Here is a 16,156-nt window from a genome sequence, read left to right as displayed (position 1 = left end):
CTTAAGGGCCAAGGAGAGGAGATTCCACCCAGTTAACCCTCCAAGTAGGACTGGAACCAGTTCAAAGCTGACCCACTCAGGTCCAACTTGGAGAGGTGGATCAGAAGGATACCTATTGGTCCAACAGAACCAATAGGAACACACTCCCCTGTCTAGCTCTCAGTGTAGATCATCCATCAGGGTGACCAAGGCAGTGTTAGTCCCATAACCAAGTTGAAAAGCAGACTAACATGAATCAGATACTCTGTGGAATATAAAAACCTTCTGCAGCTGGACTGCCACCACACACTCGATCACCTTGCCCTAAAAGGAGAGATTAGAAGCTAACCAGTAGTTATCAAAATCAAAGATACCAAGAGAGAACTTTTTCTGTATAGGTTCAGAGCAGATGGAAATTTGCCCTCGCTCAGTGAAGCAATCACAATTACCTCCAGTCAATGAATTGTCTCCACCCCCGTTTGGCACTGATAATGTACTTTTATCAGTCAAGATGGGCAAGGATCAAGTATATGTAATGATGCCTACATGCTACCAAGGATTCTGTCGACATCAGGCTCCACGAGCTGAAAGGTATACAGTACAACCAGACAACAGGAGGCCTAAGGCAAGTTGCCTGTCACTGCATAATTCTTGGAGCACAAGACCGCACATATATGAGCAACATTATCCAAGCAAACTGTTGAGGACTCTTCTCCACACACTTGGGGAGCAGAATGTAAGAAACCTCTTGTAACACAAAGCAGCTCCACTGGCCTACACTGTGCGGACACAATGGTGGCGGAAAAGTAAGCCCTCTTTGCCACCGCCACCATGGAGTAGTCCCTGAAATCTGACCCATGTTCAGTTAGATTTGTTGTGAATCTTCCTCCTATGATGCTCTAGTCATTATCTGAGCTACTTCATTGCCCTAACATTGCAAACTGCTGACACGCATGTTTGTAATGTTATACACTGACTGTTGTATTATATTTACAACATTGTGAGGATAGAGCAGACATAGAAGTTAGGGATGCGCAAGAATCGAGATTCGTGCACTGATTTGGGCTCAGCTTGGCACTTTTAAAAATGAGGAGAGCAGGTCTGTACCTGCTGCTCCTCCTCCGCTCAATGCAGCTTCATGCTCCTGCGGTGCATCCCCCAGCAACCCGGCACAGCAGCATGCACATGGCTTCCGCATCCATGTGCATGCCCCGCCTTCAAATCAGTGCACAAATCTTGATTCATGCACGTCCCTAATGGAAATGTACTTTATAAATGATTAAAAACATGGATAATACACCCTTTATTTCCTATAAGGAGTGCCTTGTCAAAAATATTTGGCATTTTCTATTTGTAGACTTTCCTATTGATATAAGTAGCTCTAACTTACCTTTGCTGGGCAGGCTAAGAAGTCATCTTTTATTTTACGCATGTCTTTCACATTTATTTTAGCAGTATTGCCAAAGTCCACATATTTAACTTCAACTTCTTGATGTCCTGGCAATCCTTCAGAAGACATTACACAGGAAAAAATACTGAGTTGAAATCATATTATGGGCAACATGTATGTGCGTGGGTGCACACACCAACAGGTGCTGCTTTCAAGTTTTGGCAATTGTTTAATACTAGCAAAGTCAGGTCAAAATTATTCATGTATCCATATTCATTTCATTTCCCAGATCAACAAGCAGCATTTATTAGGCATCTTTCAAGTAAAAAATTATCCAAACACCACATAAAAAGCAACAGTATAAAAACACTATGTTGCGTCACCTCCAGGATGGAGAACAATGTGAAGCACAAAATCTCAAAAGGATACGACTCTAAGATGCAGAATATTCACTTCACACCAACCTAATTTATGTATTAGTAAAACATTTTTCACCATTTCCAATCATCAGACTGCAATTTACTGAGAGTACATTGAAGGAAGGGTTCACATACAAAAATACATATTTGTGTCTGTAACTATTACAGCTGCATTCTGTGCAAACTGCAGTTTCCTAACAGTTTTTAAGGGCAACAGGCAATAGAGCACTCTGCAGTAATCCAGACAAGATGTAATGAGAACATGGATAACCAGAGCCAGGTCTGACCAAGACAAAAATGTGTGCCGTTGGTACACTAGTCAAATATGGGCAAAACCTCCGTCTGGACCTTGACCAGGTGCAAGGCCAGATTCAAAATAACCCTCAACATGCAAACCTAGTCCTTCATGAAGTATGCAACCCCATCAAGAACAGGTTGGTACACCACCTCTGAAGAGAGAGGGGTTAGGAGAAGACCCAGGAATTCTATGGATTGGGTTGGGACGAGTTTGGGTTTCTCGTCGTTTATTTGTAGGCCCAGGGTGGAAAGCAGTGCGATGGTATGGTCGAGGTGGCGCTCCAGGGTCAGAGGATTGCTGGCCACCAGGAGCCAGTCGTCCAAATAGAAGAATATTTGGATGCCCAGTTGTTGAAGGTGAGCGACTACCGCGGCCATACATTTGGTGAAGACCCTAGGAGCGGAGGCGAAGCCAAAGGGTAGAGTGCAAAACTGGAACATCCTCCCTACAACTAGGAAGCGGAGGTATCGGCGATGCTGTGGCCGGATTGTGATGTGATAGTATGTGTCGCGGAGATCTAGGGAGGCAAACCAATCCCCTCTGTGGATAAGGGCCAGAATGGTAGGTATCGTTACCATACGGAAATGTTTGTAGGTGACGCACTCGTTCAAGCCCCTCAGGTCCAGAATGGGGCGTAGGGAACCATCTGGTTTTGGTACCGTGAAATAGGTGGAATGGAACCCCTGGGAGGATGGGTTCAGGACTGGTTTTATTACCTGTTTGGTCAGTAGGGTCTCCACTTTGGCGAGAAGAGCTGTGGCAGGGGGAGTGGGAACTGGAGGGTTGAAGGCGGGAGACGGTTTGTCCAATTTCTTTGACTGCGGCAAAGACAATGGCTTTTCCCAAAATGATTTCGTTACCTTCATGAAAGCTGAGTTTAGGGGTAACGAGACAGGAGCTCGAGTGTCCGCTTCAATAAGACGGAACAAGAGATCAGGTTCCTCACTGTCCTTTTGGGACATCTGCACCCCTAGGGAACGTGCCATGTGTGACACGTAATCTGTGAAGAGCTTATAATCTTCGGAGGGGAAAGTGGGGTGCAACTCTGCCAAGAAGAGCCAAGTGATACGGGTTCAGAGTGAGTGGAAGCTTCTTTAGGGTCCTCAGAGTCAGAACTGGAATCTGAGGAGTTCTCTTCTTCAAACGGTACCAACGCTTCTCGAACCCGAGGAGCAAGTCGGTCATGATAGACAGTGTCCTGGATTCTAGAAGGTGGACGTGCTGGATAGTTTCTTGGTGGTACCAGAGGAGGGAGGGCAGTTGAGCGAGGGGGTGGAGGCGGAGGTTTGGTCGGCACGGTGGAGACGCGTCTCGGGGAGCAAGAGCGTTCCTGTGCTTCCAAGATGTTGCTCGTAGTGGCTGCACTGGGTATGTCGGTCCCAAGGAGTCGGAGTGCGTTGATCCGTGTGGTAGGTCTGGTCCGAAGACGAGCATCGGGGTATCGGTACCTAGACCTTAGGTTAAGTTGTTTGAAGTCTAATTCAAAGTGTCTTTCAGACTAAGCTGTCTCAGGTTCATAGGCTACATCCTGACCGTTGTCGGATTCAAGAGGGTTTTGTTCAGGTTCCAAGAAATGCTCGGATTCATACACAGGGTTGTGTTCGGACTGGGAATCATAATGGTGCTCGGTCTCCATGTAGGTTTCAGTCCGCACGGTACCAACGGCGGCATTTCTAGGAGATCGGTTGGTTACCTGCGACTGCGGCTCGTTCCGCGGCTGCTTTTGCTTAAGAGGACGGTCTGGTTCCAAGTCCTTGCGGGACCGCTTCTTCTTTTTCTTAGGGGGCTGCACATCAGCCAAAGTGCCCAGGACTGAGTGCTTCAGAACCAAGAACACCACTCCTGAGAGAACAGACGAGTGGCTGAGCCACAGGCTCGGAAGGTAAAGCGGCCTTGGGTTCAACGAGAGCCAACCCAATCGGGGAATGAGAGGTCTGTGAGCCCGAGCCCTCCTGTGCGGTGGAAACCAACGCCTGCATGTTCGAGGACTTTGCCGCTGTAGCTGATGATTTTAGAACCTGTTCCCACAGTCAAGATCTACGGCGGAAAGCTCGGTTTTTTCTTGCCTGTTTAGTAAAACTAGAACAATGGGTACACGAATCTACATGATGCACTTCACCCAAACAGAACAGGCAGGAGCTACGTCCATCAGAGACGGGAAGTTTGGCCAGACACAGAGCTTAAATAAAAATTTGCTGGCCACAGGCCAAAGAATGGCAGCAAGACGTCGAGCCCCGAAGGGCTAAAGGTGTGTGTGTGGGGGGGGGGGGGGGACTGAGGGCAAAATAAAAATGCTAAAGGAAAGAGAGAGTAACTATAACCAAAACAGAGAAAAAAGACTAGAATGAGAGGAAAGGATTTAGGAATAATCTGAAGTCTAGCTCGAAAGCACTCACAAGGAAGTCAATCTGTCTGTGGACACAAAAAGACTGAGGGAAGCCCACGCAGCCACATATATCCTGAGGGGGCGGGGCTACCACCAAAACATCTATGGAGGGATCTAGCTTGAAAGAACTCCGTATGAGGTTTCTGTGCATGTGCAAAGCCCAATCGTGCAAAGCACAGAGACTACGTCAAAGAACTTTGATTGCACACGTTCCAGCGTGGAAAATTTGGGGAAGGGGCCAAGCTGGGCACTGTAGAGTAAATGTGCTATCGGCTTGGCTTCATACAGTTTTAGTGCTGCAGGTATATAGTGGCCAACTCTTGTTCAAAGGAACTTAAGAATAGCGGAGGAGCACCTCTGTGCATTTAGTGCTGCATACTCACGTGTCTTCCTAGAGCCAGAGGAATACAGGACTATCCCAAGATATTTAAAGCAAGGGACCTGTTCTATCTTGTGCCCATCTATAAAGCAGGAGCGGGTTTGGGGCCTTTTGGCAAAAGCCATGATTTTGGTTTCGTGGTAAACCAAAATCAATGGAAGCTCCAGCAGATCTTCCTTGCAATACTGGGCCAATGCCTTCAGTGCTCGTTTAAGGCCAATTCGGGTCACTGAGAATATTGCTGCATCATCTGCATATAATAGGGTGGAGATGTGGGCTCCTACAAGTTTAAGGAGATGGAAGTCTAAGTTGCTAATTTGCCCCACCATTGTATTGATGTAGAAGTTGAATAGTAACGGTGCCAGAATGTAGCCTTGCTTTATATCCTTTCCTGTAACGATGACACTAATGAGATGTTCCTGCTGGTTGCACCTTACCTTGAGCGATGTGTCAGTATGTTGCACACAGCCATCCTGTTCCCCCGCCAGCATATTTTCTTGCTCCAATCAGTCCCATAATTTCCAGTGCAGGTGTCTTGCATAAAGTTTTCTGATTATGTTAAGCAGGCCAATAGGCCTGTGGTTGGCTGGGTTGTTTTTGCTGCCCTTTTAAAAGATGGGGACAGTTATTGCGGTCCCCCAGTCCTTGGGGGATGTGGCTATGTGTATCAATGAAGGTAAACAGTGAGACCAGAACGGGGGCCCACCATTCCAGGTTGTTTTTAATGGCCTCAGGTGGAATCTTTGGCCTCAGGTGGAATCTTTTTAATGGCCTCCTCAGACGCCTTCCTGGATCTTAATTGGATGACCAGGTTCTTGATCTCAGTTCTTGTCACTGGTGTCCACGCGGCCATGTCCTTTATATCTTGCCCAGGGTGTCCACTTAATGCGGAGAAGTCCTTATAGAGCTCCTAGATATGTTTTTCACAGCTCCCTGGGGAAATATGGCAATCTAGTAGATTCGTGCTGTTGCTATAGTTGCACATAGTGATGCGCCAGAAGGCAGCTGAGTCGTTGGAACGGGCTGCCTGGATGAATCGTGACCAGTTGTCTTTCATGGCTTTTTTCTTACGTGCCACTAGTCGTTTGTAATGCCTCTTCTGCAGCATGTCCATCGCTGCTTTTGGTTCACTTCTGGCTTTGTATTCCTGATAGGAGGAAATGAGGGCTTTCTTGGCATTTATGCAGTCCTTGTCAAACCATGATTTGGAATGATGATGTTGCTGCCATACTATTAAACTACTTTCCTTTTTTAGGTGCTGTTGTAGCTCCCTGACCAAAGAGTTGTAGGCCTCCAGGAGTGTGCCAGGGTGCTCGACTGTTACCAGGGCCTGTTGGAGATGCTGAAATCGCTCCAAGGCAAGCAGCCCAGCTACAGCATAGTCTACCTGGGGAGTCCATTTGGCACAGCAGTGGGTTCTCCCTGTCATGGATATTAGGGGTTGGTACTGATCCTCAATGAGGTTTGGGTAGGGAAGAGACTTCAGAAGGAGGGAGATCGGTAGATGAACACTATCAAATTTTGGGACAGCCTCTAGGCTCTCTACAAGAGGGAGCAGATCCCTGGAAACCATAACGTAATTGATAGTACTCATTCTTGAGCCTGATAGATAAGTGTATTCTCCTGGCTGATCTCCCTTGACAGTACCATTTAGGATAAAAAAGCAAAGTTTAGTTGTTTGTGCCAAGCACAGTCCCACAAAGTTTGATCTCCAGTCCTTTGCAATTTGGTTAGGAAGGAGTCCCTCATCATCGCTGGTTGTGGGGGGGAGGCCTTAATGTTTCATGTATAGAGTATGATCGTCAGGGCCCAATCAAGCATTAAAGTCACCAGCCAGGACCACCAGTGCCCCAGGATGAGAGAGACTGAGGTCCGCAGCTTAGGTTTCCAGTTTGTCCCAGATGATTCTTAGCTGGGATTTCCACTGTTGTGGAGAGAAATAAGTATTAATAATCAGGAGGGAGCAATGACTGAGTTGGATTAAAACTGTCATAGCATAGTGCTTGAGGGGGGAGAGCTCCTGTTGATGTGGTAAGAGCGGTGGAGACAAGTATTCCCAAACCACCTTTTGATCTTCATTGTCCTCTCGCAGGTTCAGCCCTAACCGAGAATGAAAGGAATCCATTAAGTGATACTTCCTCCATTGTCCAGGTTTCCTTATTAGGATGTTGTCATGGGTGGCCAGGAAATCAGTGAAGCGGGCATCTCTTACTGATGATCCCCACCTAGCCACATTCCAGCTGAGTAATTTTGCCTAATGCTGGTCCTCTGGACATAGGGTGAGCAGAGAGGCTCTGAGGGAAAAGGGGAGTCTTCCAGGCTCTGACCATCTATTACCGGTGACCCTTGTATTGCCTTCAGTTTGTATACCGCTTCTGCCCCTTTGACCAGCTGGCCGGGGTGCAGTTCAGGCAGGATGGTAGGAGAGTCCATCGTGCTCCCAATCTCTGGTGGGTTATCTTGGGTATTCTGTTCAGCAGCATCAGAGGAGGTTCCTGGCCCTATATCCTGTGTGTTGATGTCTTCTGGGACTTCGGACATGGTCTGGGATCTCATATCCGGAGAACAGCAGTAGGGACCGGGGTACATGTTGGTCCTTGGGGATTGTCTAACACGTCCACAGTCTCCAGTTAGACATCACTGGACAAGGACATGTCAGTTCCCAGCTCTTGTACTTCGGGTGATGCATCCCTTGAATTAGCAGAGGCATAATATGATGCTTCTGAGTAGGAGTAATGCTAGTGAGCTCTGTCCCTCACTCTCATTGGTTGCCAAGCTATTTGTGGAGATCGAGGCTTCTCCGAGGCCAACTCCTCGATTTCAAGAGAGGGCATTGCAAGAAGGGCCTGGAAAGTCTGTGGCATAAGCAGCCTGTCTGGGGCAAGGAGGGCAGACACACTATCAAAGTCTGTGGCTAGCACCACTCCTGGGCATATGTCAATTGTTTCTGGGACCTCTGCCCTGAATATCCTAGGATATTCATTAGAGACAGCAAGAAGCCTATAGAATCAGCCTTGATCACAGTCACTATCCAGATCAGTTTCAGATCCTGATTCAGCTGCAAGATCAGACATATTCACTTTTAAAAGGCGTATGAGGAGTGATTTTAGCTGGACTTCCATTGATAATTCCTGATCGGTTTCAGAGTCTGTGGTAAGGGTCTGTGGCTGAGTAACCCACTCTGTGTGTTTTTGGGCTCAATCTCATCAAAAGTGCAGCAAATTTACTCTTTAATTGTAGCAGGTCATCTTGTCTGCAGGGTTGGGAGTCAGTCAACTCTGTAGAGAGTTGGTTGTGGCTTATCTTGGCTGGAAGGCTTGTTTTGGATTTGTGTACTTGGTTGAGCATTCCGAGCAAGCTGGTGAGATGCTGCTACAGCTCAGAGGGAGCAGTTTATTGTTAATGTAAAAGTCAGGATTCTTGCTGCTGATGTCTATGAGGCCTTTAATTAATGATCTGGAGCTGAAATCTTTAAAAACACGGTGCAAAGTAATGTGGAATTGTCTCAAGCACTGGGCTGAATGCATTAGCTTTGAGGGCACCCTCGCTGACTTAAGTTAGGAATAACCTCTTATAGCCCAGCTGTTTTGGCAAACAGTGAAAGTGCTCTATCTCTGAAGGGGAGATTGGTTGGTTTAAGAGCTCTGATAGAGAGGTGAGTATCTTTTTTTGCCTGCCCATAAATATGAATCCTTCCTGGGAAAGTGGATAAGAGTCTGATGGGTTTTGCAAGATTCTTTGCAGCTTTGCCCTGTTATTTCCTGCTGCTTCTGGGTATACCCACCAGTCCAATGAGTCAGACACCAAGGCAGAGGAGAGGGCTGGCTGGGAGCTGTTGATGTCAGCTGAGCTGTTAACTCCTTGCTGGGTCCTAGCTGAGAAATGGGCAAAAGCCTGTGTTAAACTCTATTTGTCCCCCAATTTGGTTCATACACCCTAATATTAAAACGAGACTTTCTGCTGAAATCAGGCAAGCATAACTTAGCTGCTGGGTAACAAGAACAGACTGGGAGTGAGGTACTTGTCCAGCTATAGAGCTTCAGGCCACTTGTCTCAGAGAGCTTCCCTTCTCATCCCTCTAATGAGACAGTTTTATGGTGAATTGTGTGGTATCTGTCTCCTGAGGAGCCAGCTTGGCGGACGGGGAGGGGGCTTCCATGGCCAGGGCTGTGAATCCGTTCTTGGTACTCACAGCAAATGACTCACAAAATGCTGCCTCGGGGGAGGGGGGGAGAGTTTGATCTTTAGCTGTTTCTTCCTCGTTCTCCTCTCCTTCCTCAGGTGAGCTCTTGCTGCTGGGACTCTTCCATAATCTTTTTCTCCCCCCACCCCCTGGGGTGTGTGCGTCTGTCAGTCCCTTGCCTGGGGTGGGGGAATGTCCAAGTACAGGCAAGAACTTGAAATTAGGCTGTTAGCCAGTCGCCATCTTGCCCCTCCTCTCAACAATTCAATCATTAACTTGATTAAAATACAAATAAAAACTCTTAAAACCCAAAGTTTTAAAACTATAAATTAAATGCCTGGCTAATCAGAGATGTCATTCTTAAAAACATTCAGAGAAGGAAAAACTAATTTCATTAGGAAACATGTTCCAGAGTCTTGAGGCAACACTAAAAAAGGGGCCCGGTTTTGAGTTGCCACCAACCACACCACCCCAGACAATCTTAATAGTTGGCTAGGATGAAAAAGGTGGAGTTCTCTTAAATACCTCAGACCCAAGCCATTCAGGGCTTTATAGGTAATAAATATACTTTGTGTTTTGCCTGGAAGCTTATTGGTAGCCAGTGTAGTTCTTTTTAAATGTGTCTAATGTAATCTCTTCGGGCAATCCCAGAGACCAACTTGACTGCAGCATTATGTACTAATTGTAGTTTCCAAACTACGTACAAATGCAGCCCAACGTAGAGCGCATTGCAGTAGTCATGTCTGGATGTTACCAGCATATGCACCACTGTTTTAAGGTTGCTTACGGTATCTCCAGAAATGGTCGTGAAAAAGTGGCTTTCAAACTGAATAAGTCTCCGGTTTTCACACACCAGTTATGTAGACGCTGGTTTCAAATTGTGGTTTGGAGGGCAAGCAAAAACAATGGTCTGCCAATTCGGATGTAATGACAACAGCTCTCATATGAGTCTAGCATAGAGATACTCTACTACTTTGCTTGCCCACTCATATCTACATAAGCTATACAAGGTTTTAAAGGGGGGAAGTGTCCTTGCCTAGAGGCAGTTCCGACTTGCCAGAGACAGGCATGTGGCTATTTACAAAGCATGTGGCTATATACAAACTTTACAAAGATTATATTTGGACACAATAAAAAAATTAGTAAAGGTTGCCATCAGAAGAATGACAGTGCACAATCATCCAGATCCTTACTATTCCAGCTACCTACCAATCACTTGTGCTCTGTACCAAACTCCATCTTCAAATCTTGCTATGCAGGGTTGACCTTGGATTGGACAGAGGATTTCCAAGTTGTCTCCACTTGGATTTTTATATACTTCTTCAACTTTGTTCAGAAGAACAGCAAAGTCTGGACCTTGTTCTAGCTATCACAGTGGGAATAGTGATCATTTCAATGAACAATATGTTACAATGAGTATTTATTTAGCATTATTGAGTTAATGGCACAGAACATTTCCCTGCAATGAGCCCACTACAATAAAGGCTAGCCAAAACTTGTAGTCTTCAGGACCCAGACCTTGCTTCCTTCACTGCTGCACCTCTACGCAAGGTCATGGATATTACCTTCTCCACACACTCAACTTTGAAAACTGTGGCAGGGGCTTGTCAGTTTGGCTTTGCACTGCTGCAAGGCACTGAACACACTGGGGAAAACAGCAGCCAAGAAGCCTCCCTTAAGCCTTGGAACTAGGAAGGGATGGGGATTGCCATTAACATAAAGGGACAATTCTGCATGCCAGCAGTTTCAGGTTTGAAAGGATGGCTGAGTCTCATGATGCTTATCAGGAAGACAGCAGTACTATAACCATAGCAAGAGAAAATACAGAGCCCTAATAAACAGGATTGCCTTATATTCAGGTTATAATGAATCCAAATCTATTTCAAACCATGGTTTGTTTATTTATTTATTTGATTTTTATACCGCCCTTCCGAAATGGTTCAGGGCAGTTTACAATTTGCTTAGGTTTCCAGCAATGCCCTTCAAAATGTTTGAATATTTGCTAAAGAATTATTATTATTATTTTTAAAGAGCCACAAAATGACCCTCTGCTGGAAAATGGTGGCCATAAATGAGATCAGAAGTTATTTCTGGCCACTCAAAACCGATAGGCGAATTTTGCTTATTTTTCTACCTGCAGATAATGAAACTGGGTCTCTAAATCCCAATCAGATATGCAAAACCCCAGATACGGAGTCCGTGAAAAATGAGGGTCACTTGTATCTATAAATATAAAGCTGCTTGGGCCTCACTGATTGACATGAAACTCCCAGACCAAAGCACACACAAAAATAGAAATGCTGTTTTTGCAGGTAGGTTCTAGATCTTGGCCAGACTACCACAAAAATCCAAAATCCTGGGGAAATTCATTAATACCCCAGAAAAAAGCAGGAAAACTCTCCCAGTGGAAAAGACGGAGAATGATACCTCACAGACAAAGAAAAAGACTAGAGTCACAGAGAGATTCCTATGTTTGCAAACTGCAAGTCCTTTTTTAACTAGCACCAACTGTGTGTATGGTTGGTGCTAAGACTGAGAAGTCTTCCAGACAGGGAAGACTGAGAGTCCTGTCTTCCCAGTTCGAGGCCTGGGAAGACAGGACTCTCTCCTAAAGTGCTCACAATTTAAAAAGAGACACAGGGAAGACAACAGAGGAAGGGGAATGAAGTAGAAGAAGAAATATGCTGGGCAAGGATATGCAATTGTTACATGTACATGTGGTTCCAAATATTCCACAGAAGCAGTATTTTCTGATCTCTTAATTAAGGTTAAAGGATTGGGAAAGACCTGTGGATCTGGTAGTCCACCATTTGGCTTCCACATTCTTTCCTTTATGTTTCTTTTTCAACACTAATTATGGTTAGTTTGGCATCTGCCCCAAGCTGATGCTCACTATAATTACTTTTAATCTAGCTATGAAACCCTTAAAAAAAACATTTTTATATATTCAAAACTTAGAAAGACTACATTTCATAAATTTTCAGTAAATTTTCAATACAAAAACATTTTCTAAACCACCATTACTGTGTGTCCACATAGCCGTAAGATATTACCATGTTCATAATATAGGTTGAATATCCCTTATCCGAACTGCTTGGGACCAGAAGTGTTCTGGATTTCGGACTTTTTCGGATTTCGGAATATCTGCATACTGTAATAAGATATCTTGGGCATAGGATCCAAGTCTAAACACGAAAGGTTACTGCACATTGTATTTTTTTTTAGGTTTTATTTAAAGTATAAAAACAAATAAGCATTGAATTTACGATAACTACAGTTATCTGTAAATGTTACAAGGTGCTCAGCCACAACATGTTGGTGTTGCGGGCGCACGCCATGGTGGTTTCTGGATTTTGGAGCATTCTGGATTTCGGATGTCTGGATTAGGGATACTCAACCTGTACCAACTATGAACATTAAAATCTTATCCAATTTTATCTTCCAAAAATCCAAAAGTGGACTCCACTGAGTACAAAAAAATGATCTCATTTGCCTTCCTTCTTTCTATCTTATAAATTCTGTTAATTTATTAATTTATTTCTGCATTTATATACTGCCTTTCGTTAAAAGACAACCCCCAAGGCGGTTTACAAAAGTTAAAACACACAATAAAAAGACAATAAAAATATTAAGCTAAAAAATATAAAAACAAACCAAATTTAAAATCTATAAAATACAAACATAAAAACAATACAACAGGTAAAAACACACAGAAGCAGCAGTAAAAACCATTATCTAAAAGCCTGGATAAAAAGCCAAGTTTTAACAAGCTTTCTAAAAGCCGTGATGGAGTCCAAGGAGCGAATGGCCACTGGGAGAGCATTCCAAAGTCTGGGGGCAGCAACAGAGAAGGCCCTGTCCCAAGTGCACGACAGCCGGGCCTCTCTCATTGTCTGCACCCGGAGCAGGGCCCCCTCAGATGTCCTCGTCAAGCGGGCAGCAACCCTTGGGAGCAGGCGGTTCCTCAATTTAATCATTTGGACCACCTTGGGTTCAGTTAAAACCCAATGTTAACAGTGTTTCCAATTCTATTTTAAACGCTAACTCTGGTTAGTGGCAAAATCTGAGAAGATGTTAACATTTAATTCATAGTTTTATGTTTTAAAGATTATTGCTTTGTTTTAAACTGTAAACCACCCAGAGATTTTTATATGGGGCAGTACAGAAGTGTGCCAAATAAAAATAAATGCTAACTATAGCTAGTGATCAAAGAGAGAGGAAATTCATATAGGAGAAGCATGTAAAGTCAGAGGCACTTCTGATTGTTTTTTAAAAAAAACGATAATTCTATGCCATGGTTAAAGCAAACCATGAAATGTTTGTGCACAGAACAAGCACTAGGAAGATTTTTCACATATTGTGTATTTTATAAAGTTCTCTATGTTCTAGAATATAAGCACATCAGGGAGGACATAAGAAGAATGTTAATATATATTTTTTAAAAATGCACTGTGATACTTACCAGCTGAAGGTAGAAGTCATCAAGACTATTAATGTGGCTAACAACAACAGTGACTTCTGTATTTTCTTGTGGTATCACAGGGGACCAGAATTGCAGGGGTACAATATTTTCTAGTTGATCAGAATGTTCAGTGCGGAACCTAGTACAGGACCCACAATAAATTAAAGGCTGTTACTTTTCAGAGTTTCTTTTAATTGAAACTGGGAGAATCAGAATCAAGCTTTAGCATGTACATAAAGGGAGGAGCTCCCCCTTTGCTCCCTACCTATGCACTTAACAACCCAACAGTGCAAGAAGCAAAAACAACCCTTTGTTGCACAGGCACTTTGGGATTTCCTCATGTGTCGACAGTCTGTGTCCACACCCCTGCTAACTGAGCAAAGAGACACCTTTTTGGTGGTGATTCTCTTATATTTAGCAGCAGGGGGAGCAACTGGCCCTATCCAAACCAAGCATAGCATCCCTCCAGTGGTTCTTGCTGGTATATGCCTTATGTTTCTTTTTAGATTGTGAGACCTTGGGGGACAGGGGACCATCTTATTTATGTATTTATTTTCTATGTAAACCACTTTGAGAACTTGGATTGAAGAGTGATATATAAATATTCGTCATCTGTGGGAGGGTGTGAGAGATGAATCCACCTCCTCATAAAAAAGCTCCCCCTTCTTCCTTATTGGAGGACAAAGGATTTAGATCAGATGATGGTGCTGTAGGGTAGGGCTTGAATGGCAGAATACTGCGGACCTGTGGGTCAGAAGACCAGTAAACAAGAGGAAGGGGGTGCACCTGGTGCTCCTTGGGCATCTGAAATGTGTGATGGGGCAGGAGATTGATAAGCTGACTGCCTGGAAGAACAGGGGGAGGGCTTCTTTCGCCACTTGTGCATGAATGGGTGCTCCCTGAATCCATCTGCACCTTCTCTGGTGGGTTAGTTCCTGGGTCATTGTGTGCAGAAATGCAGTGGCATGTTTGTGTGTCCCACCAAAAATCAGCCTACCTGCTGTTGTGACAGGTGGGTGACACCCTTTGGAGATCTGAAGCCTGTAATGCTTTCCACATCTCTCTGAAGCATCTCAGCAACCATTTTCCATAACCAGACACAGAAGTTGTTGGGAATGGGCTCACCCCATGTGAGGTTCAAACTCCCAGCGGTCTCTCACTTGGCCCTCTTGTCACTTAACCCCTCTTTTCAGCATCTTGGGCATGGCACTTACAAGCATTATCTCCTTGGCACTGTGAGTCACTGGCTCCTTGGGGTTCTAGTGGAGAACTAAGTAAGCCACCAGCATCTATGGGGCTTATGCTCATTTCTCCAGTGGTCCTGGGAAGCTGAGAAAGGATGGGTGAGGTTCTGTTTGAAAGGCAGAAAGTACATGTTGCCATCTTGTACTTTTGCCTCTTTGCCCACTCCCACCTTGTATTGCGTGCACCATGGGAGAGTGCTAGCTCATTTTCCTGTGTTTCTTTCTTCACTGCCATATGGACAATCACCCCACTTACAACACAGAAGCATTCAGATTCAAATAAGCTATTCTTCACGTAACTTTCTTCTCTACTGACAACCTAATCCACAATGGAGGACAGAGAAAGTAGAGAAGTATGAGTAGAGAATGAAGTAGAGAAGTAGAGAGAAGTACAATGAAGTAGAGAAGAGAAAGACACAGACAAATGAAGCATTGTGGTTATCCTTGCTTCTGGAGTGAGAGAGAAGCAGTACTGGGGAGCTCCTTCCCTTATATGTGGACACTGAAGCTTTATTCTAATTGGCTTTCTCAGGAGCCAGTGGAAAGAGCCACCCAAATACAGATGCAGTCTTCCACAGAAAAAGAATATTAGTCAGTAATTTTACTGAAAGAACTACTACATAAAAGTTACACAGATAGGGACTCCAATGACACACTAAAGGCGGTTTGGGGGTGCCAGGATGCAGAAGCAGAAAACAGGCTTGGGAAAGGACAGGAACTCTCCATTCCTTCCCCTGTCCAAAGGTAACTGGCCTGGTTTAAAAACCAGGATTGTTATGGTCAAGTGATGGCAAAGTCTTACCTGTTTTGTTCTCCATTATCAAGGTAAACACATATGGAAAAACAACTCATCTCAATTTTGAAATATTCAAAAGATTAACTACCCATTTTGAGTATGCAAGTTCTTAAGAATCAAAGGGAAACCATTTGAACAAAAAGTGTCTGAAAGTCCAAACAAGAAGGGCCATCTGGAATTTAAATCACTGAGTAGTAAGTGGCTAGTCATGCCAGCAACACAGAAAAAATGAATAGTTGACACTGACCTGAAGAGTCATTCTCCTCAGATGTATGGGTTGTATCTACTGACAACTATGGGTTGCCTTGACCTCCTGCTCCTAGACAAGGTGAATCACAGAGCTTTGCCTACCACCATGTAACCAGCTCTCTTAATGCTCCGAAGTCAGAAAACAAATAGGAACTGTTAAAAAAAAGAGTAAACAACATTTGTTAGGGTAAAGGAAAACATCTAAGGAATATTTCCTAGTATTAACACAACACCCTCCAGGGAGAACAGTCCACCCCGGAAAAGAATGCTGCCAATAGACCAAGGACAGGGAAGAAAAAGCAGACCAGACAAGCAATGGGTGTGGCGGATACAACCCATACTTCTGAGGAAAATGACTCTTCAGGTGTCAA

At 44.5% G+C, this 16,156-nt stretch overlaps 1 protein-coding gene and 1 non-coding gene across 9 annotated transcripts in view; one reads left to right on the top strand and one right to left on the bottom strand.

Moving 5' to 3' along the window:
- Nucleotides 1-16,156, bottom strand: part of RNF17 (ring finger protein 17) — a 113,595-nt gene that overhangs the window by 48,094 nt on the left and 49,345 nt on the right. For all 8 annotated transcript variants that reach the window (XR_008319445.1, XM_053309429.1, XM_053309432.1 and 5 more), the window contains 3 exons: nt 13,497-13,635; nt 10,244-10,400; nt 1,370-1,485 (listed from right to left, as the gene is read on the bottom strand). Coding sequence is in view for 7 of the 8 variants with exons in the window: in XM_053309429.1 (XP_053165404.1) it covers nt 1,370-1,485; nt 10,244-10,400; nt 13,497-13,635 (412 nt within the window). In the remaining variant the exon portion in view is untranslated. The remainder of the gene's footprint in view (nt 1-1,369; nt 1,486-10,243; nt 10,401-13,496; nt 13,636-16,156) is intronic.
- Nucleotides 13,860-13,998, top strand: LOC128352702 (small nucleolar RNA SNORA48). Its single transcript, XR_008320596.1, has one exon. It is a non-coding gene; the product is annotated as a small nucleolar RNA SNORA48 (small nucleolar RNA).

This window comes from Hemicordylus capensis, chromosome 3 (genome assembly GCF_027244095.1).
Source record: "Hemicordylus capensis ecotype Gifberg chromosome 3, rHemCap1.1.pri, whole genome shotgun sequence".
Classification (NCBI taxonomy): Eukaryota; Metazoa; Chordata; class Lepidosauria; order Squamata; family Cordylidae; genus Hemicordylus; species Hemicordylus capensis.
This window is presented reverse-complemented; position numbering and strand designations above follow the sequence as displayed.